At 37.0% G+C, this 6041-nt stretch overlaps 1 protein-coding gene across 1 annotated transcript; it reads right to left on the bottom strand.

Moving 5' to 3' along the window:
- Positions 1 to 1674: 1674 nt before the first annotated feature.
- On the bottom strand, positions 1675 to 4280 carry LOC120556576 (C-C motif chemokine 13-like). The gene is made up of 3 exons (XM_039796260.1): positions 3488 to 4280; positions 2483 to 2606; positions 1675 to 2156 (listed from the first exon to the last, which is right to left on the bottom strand). Exons 1-3 carry the CDS (start codon positions 3546 to 3548, stop codon positions 2030 to 2032), a joined length of 312 nt encoding a protein of 103 aa, XP_039652194.1. The 5' UTR covers positions 3549 to 4280; the 3' UTR covers positions 1675 to 2029.
- Positions 4281 to 6041: the final 1761 nt, after the last annotated feature.

Below are 6041 nucleotides of genomic sequence, written 5' to 3'. Positions count from 1 at the left end.
CTTCCTCTCAAACCACAAACAATGGAGACATTGAGAAGTCACCAACAGGCGCTTGTTCTTGTTCCTCCACCACCTCTTCTTTTTCCTCCAACCTGCACCCCCTGCTGTCCTTCAGACTGGAGCACTAACTCACACGTAGGAAGGAGATTACAGGACTGATTTGCATGTCTTTCATAACTTCAACACAAAATACCACCAACTAAATGTAGACACAATACAGGCCAAAACATTGTTTTCAATTTAGATTTTTTTGGGCTATTTCGCTTCTATAACATGTATTCTTTCAGACTAGTGGGAAAAAAAACACATACGAATACACATTTAGATGTTTATTTTACTACACTTTGTCTATTTGCGTCTGTAGATTTCACTTAAATTCAATAAAAGTGAGTGTTATAAAATGTTTAATTTTCATATTTAAAAAACATTTCAGGAAATTTGTAATACAAAGAATAATTGTCTTAATGGGAGTAATCAGCTGGGGAAGTTTCATGCTGATATCTGTTATTTAATTCTTTTTTTTATCATATTCACCTGTAGTTTCTGCAAACATTTTACATTTCTTACAGGTTTTGTTCTCAGATCTCATTCATTTCAGGATTTATGTAACAATGTACACCTAAAACGTGTAGAACATGACAGTATTTTCTGATCAATGGAGTGATAAAAATAGATATCCAAAATCCCCTCTCTGCCTCAACAGGTTTTAATCTTGGAGCTCAACACAGAAGTTCACCTGCATTAAACATTTACATAACTATGGAAATTTAAAACATTTGCATGAATATTTGCATGGCAACCAAAACACAGCTCTGTACTCCAGAGGCGGAGGAAGTACCAAGATCATTTACTTAGTAAAAATAGCAATACCACAGCGTAGAAATACTCTGTGAGAGGTATAGTGTGTAGTTTCTGTCTCCCCCATGAGGAATTCTAAGTAATGACAACAAAACTGTCGGGGTGTCTACATGATACAAGCCCCCCACCCCCCTTTATATACTGCTGGGCAGTTTAATAATACATCGTAATTTGTTCATTATATTGTGTATTGTTAACCTGAATCTGCAAAGGAACTAAAGTTTTTGAATAGGTGTAAAAAAAACATATTTTACTTGAATTGTAGTGAAGTACAAGTATAAAGAAGCAGAAAATGTGAATACTCAAGTAGTACCTCAAACTTCTACTGAACAGTACAGTATTAAGTAAATGTATACTTTGTTTCTTTTCTACATTGCTGTACTCACACAGAAGTTGCAGCAGTCTTTTCCCATCTAAACTTTATATTTTCTTATTTATTTTAAATATTAAACAGCTTCAGTGAGCAGACTGAAGGACAGTTTGAAGGACTCGCTCAGTTTGGCTTTTGACTCGTGGACTCCAAAATAATAAAGAGAGCAGAACATTACATACAAAAATATAGCTTTTATTCTGAAAGGGGCAGCACTTACATTTAAAATATTCTCTTGCAATCACTGAAAATACATATCCAAATTATACGAAATATCACTTCATATGAGTTCAGTCACATGCAGAAGAACCTCTTGTTATTATCTTAAAAGACGGGTGCTGTGTTTGAAATATTACAAGATATTTTAAGTAAATTGTTTAGAAAGAGAGAGAGAGAGAGAAGAAAAAAAAAAAAAAAAAAAAAAAAAAAAAAAAAAAAAAAAACACTGATCTGCTTAATACAAAACAGTTAACAACAGCATCACAAACTGAAGCCTGTAAATATAAAGAATACATTCAAGTTGTTCAAACTCTCAGATGGATATGTTTGGATCACTGACTGACAGTAAATTCATTCAATAAAAAAATCATAAAATGTTGAATTTTGGTGTCTGAGTTGAACCAATCTCATTTGAGAAACCTGATTTCCTTAACTTGACTTTATTTTTTGAATGCACATAGATTGTTTTCAAAGTAAACAGAAGCCGATATAAAATTAAATCATGACTTATCTGCTGAAGTTGCCTGTGTACATAAAGAACATAAAGAACAAGTGATCATGACACACAAAGGAACACCATTCTCACACTTTTCCCGGACATTTTTTACACTTCTTGAAAGTGACAACTCCATTCTTAAATGTGTCCAACATTTTCTTCGCCCAGTCCAAATCAGGATCAATACACAACTTCTTACACAGAGTTGTAAATCTGTAAGAAACACAGATATTGTACTTCATTAGAAAGAGAAGGAAACACTCAATACAAAGCCGACAACTAGCAGTGGTAAAACACGTCTTCAGGTATACTTGTGCTTAAAGTATAAATCTTTGAGTTGTGCACAAAACAAGACATTTGAGGACGTCATCTTGGGCTTTGGGAAACACAATCTTCAATTGTCTGACATTTTTTAGACCAAACAACTAATCCATTAATCGAGGAAATAATCCACAGACTAATCAACAATGAAAATAATCGTTTGTTGCAGCCCTAGTTGCAAGCTTTTCAATGCAAAATGAACATGTACGTATACTTACACAATTGCTTTTGGATTGCAGTGACTCGGGGTCATCGCCACGTGTTTCACGCAATGTTTAGGAATACGTGTTTGATTGTAACGTGAACAGCATCCTTCCTCTAGCATTGACAATGCGGCTGGAACTGTGAACACACAAACACACATTTAATACTAACATACTAATAATACAGTTAAAGCAACAACCACTTTTGGTGTAAGTTGGTCATAAAGCTCAGTCCCAGCTGTCTTAACACAGTCCGTTTCCCATCTTTAAGTTCCGACAAAATCAAACTTGTTTGATATTATCGGACGTTTTAAGTCTTGGCAGTAGAATCTGATGCCTACCAAATACTAGAAGACTTTGAAGAGACTTTGAAAAGAATAAAGTCTGACACCGTGTCACATCTAGGGCTGGGTACCAAATTCAGTACTTTTTAGGCACTGAATGAATAGCATCTAAAGTATCGAGAATTGAAAAATGCCTTGTCATTCAATACCTAAGGAGTAAATCTCATTAGCGTCAGTGAGCCAATCAGCATGCAGCATGCTTCTACCAAGATCTAATAATGCTGGTGATTGGCTGTCTAACGTTAAAAATTGGTTCAAAAAAAGTAGCGTTGAAGGAACTGGTATCACAATGCCAAAATATTGGTATCGGTACTGGTATTGAAAATGTTTGAACGATCCCCAACCCTTAGAAGATTTAACTACCAAGACGTCAAACTTCCAATAATATCAAACACGATTTTGTTTAAAGACGGGGAAAAAGACTGATTTAAGACAGCTGGGACTGAGTTTTATAACCACCTTGCATCAAACGATCGAGGACGAGAGCGCGCCCCAACTCTGGCAACTCAGCGACAGCGGAATCGCAGCATAGTCTGGGACTAAAAACTCAGTGACATTATAACAGATTGTCTTTAGATGTGAGATGGCGTCAGACTTTGGTCTTTTCAAAGTCTTCTATGGTACGGTCGGCATTAGACTGACAGCTCACAGAGAAATCAAGTATTTAGTTACTGACCGGAAGAGAGGGTGTGATGCAGGAAGCAGATCAGAAGTACGAGCGCCACCAGAGACTTCATGGTTCAAAGACAGGAGAGCTTCTGTTTGGATGAAAGCCTTCAATCTTCAAGGTTTGATCTGTGTTTGAAACCTGCTCTGTGCTTCCTTTATATACAGCTCATGTCTCCAGATTTCCATTCATAACTCTTCTCAGAAAGCACATGGTTCCTCTTTTCTCTTTCTCACTTTTTTTTTGCACTACAGAGAAAACGGGGTAATAATAACGTGTAAAACAATTCTGCAAAGAGCTCTACACAGAATATAATGTGGGGTTTCCACTGGTGCTTTCTCTTTTAGATTTCTCCGGATATACAGTAGCTGCAGACATAAAGAAAGCACTTTTAGCTGCAGACACATACTTTAATATGAGGCACACAGTCTGTTGAATGGTGCTAGAGCTGCAAAGATGAATCATTTAGTTGTCAAATATTAAATCAATGGCCAACTATTTTGATAATCGATTCATCTGTTAGAGTCATTTTTAAAGGGGAATCGTGGTATTGTGATTAGGTTGTAATCAAAAGCGTGAAATGTAATGGCAAAAATTACATTTAAGCATAATTCCTTGTATTTTTATGTTTTATTTCTACTTTAATTCTCTCACAAATGCTGAAAGAGTTTCTCATTCCCACATGCAGATTCTAACCTTGTGAGACATCCAGTCTGAACATAATGTAAGCACTTTTGCCTGAACAGGTAGGGGCTATAAGGTCATCTCTAGTTTTCCCATGCCAGTTAAGATGTAACTGGCGGAGTGAAAGTCGTACAGGGAGGAGGAGGCGAAATGACTCCAAGATGTCTCTTGTATTTCTCTGATTGTCTTCATGTGTATCAGATTGCCTGTAAGAACTGTAGCGTCATAATAAGCCAAGTGTGTGTGTGTGCTGTCAGTCTGAAGATGCATATAAACCTGGTGTTCTGTTCACTCATTGGAGAAACTGACTCCACGCTGGGCTGCGGCCTTTTGTGAAATCATGTTGCTCCTATTTGCAAATATATCTTTTTTAATAAAATACAAAAACCCAACTTGGTTTTAATCTCAGTCTGTCTTATTTGTTTCAATTTACTAAACTCAAAGGAAACTTCCATAACACTATGCAGTTTATTTTAGCTTAATTGACCTTAACAGAACAGCTTCGGAGTCATTGGAATGGTTATATGACTTTTTTCGGGTTGAATGGTGGTCGTCTCGCTCCCCCCCCCCTAGCCCCTGTGAGCGGAAACACCACCCTTGCAACTTTTGGGCCGGCGGCTCGCCAGCCCAAAGCCTCGTTACTCCTATTTCAGTTCGGCTTGTTTTCATTCCAGCTCGTCATCGTTAAAAAAAAAACCCTATCCAGATAAATCACAGCATCCGGAGAGAGTGAATGTGATTGTGGTTGGATGAGAAGTATAAACATATACCATTCCGACACCCTATTGGTTTGTGCACCTGCACGGTCAGGGTTCGAAATGACTTAGGACTCTTGGGGGGTCCCCTAAAATGTAATTATAAAAAATACTGAAGACTACCTTGCTACACTATATACTGCAGGCAAAATTATATTGACATATTTTGAAGGTGGGATAATGGTCTTGGGATGTTTTTCATGGTTTGGGCTAGTCCCAGTATTGTAGTGGTGTCTGGAGAAGTGGATTGGCTATAATCTAACAGGTAACCCTCTAATTCTGGAGCAACAAAGTTACAGCACCTTATATAAATCCCTGACATGACAAAGTGGATAACTGCTATATGTCTGCTGTTAGCTGGCAGATTATTTGACTTCATACCTATGCTTCATACACATACAGCTAGCAAGGAACGTTGACAAACGCACTCTTCTAATCATTACGTTACACTGGGTATCTAAGTTAGTTAATGCAACTTTTGATATAGGAACACCAACTCCAAATATTTTACTATAATAAGCAATTATTATGGAGATATAAACATAATCAAAGCACTTACAGGATTTTCATTAGGGATTTCACTCTTTGTGAGGCTTCGTTTTTGCCGCGTTCAACAATAACATACTGCACTGTGTCTGCGCCGTAGACTGTACTGTATGCGCCGGAGGACCACCACAACAATCTGTGATGCTATTAGCTGCCCTGATTGCGCCTTAATCAGCAGGAAATAAATTAATTATTGTTATAAATATAAATTTTTTTTAAAATTTTTTTTCCCCCTTTTTTTTTTAATTTTTTTTTTCCCCCAAATCTAATAAAATTCTCATAAAGGGTCCCTAATTTATCGGGTTAAAAGTTAACGTACAGTTGTCAGTGTAAAACTTTATAAAAGTATGTGTCTGTATTTCACTGGAGAGGATTCTAACACCAGACTGTAGCTGCTGTTGTCTGACAAACAGAAGAGATGTGTCACCTTTTTCAGCCCTTCTGAGTTTGCACGTATGATTTTAATATAACATTATAGTCATTATGGCCTTTAGAAAAATGTTTTTTTGTGGAGGTGGGGTAGTGCACTATAGACCCCTGTGGGGCGGGCTAAGCTTTTGTCCTTTTTGGCATTTTTT

The sequence above is a fragment of the Perca fluviatilis genome, chromosome 3 (genome assembly GCF_010015445.1).
Source record: "Perca fluviatilis chromosome 3, GENO_Pfluv_1.0, whole genome shotgun sequence".
In the NCBI taxonomy this organism is placed as follows: domain Eukaryota; kingdom Metazoa; phylum Chordata; class Actinopteri; order Perciformes; family Percidae; genus Perca; species Perca fluviatilis.
The sequence above is the reverse complement of the archived record's forward strand: the minus strand, read 5'-3'. Positions and strand labels throughout refer to the sequence as shown.

Coding starts and splice junctions, on each gene's coding strand:
- LOC120556576 (XM_039796260.1), bottom strand. CDS start 3,548: ATGAAGTCTCTGGTGGCGCTCGTACTTCTGATCTGCTTCCTGCATCAC. Junction 2,607..3,487: donor GCATCACACCCTCTCTTCCG/GTCAGTAACTAA, acceptor GTGTGTTCACAG/TTCCAGCCGCATTGTCAATG. Junction 2,157..2,482: donor TGCAATCCAAAAGCAATTGT/GTAAGTATACGT, acceptor TGTTTCTTACAG/ATTTACAACTCTGTGTAAGA.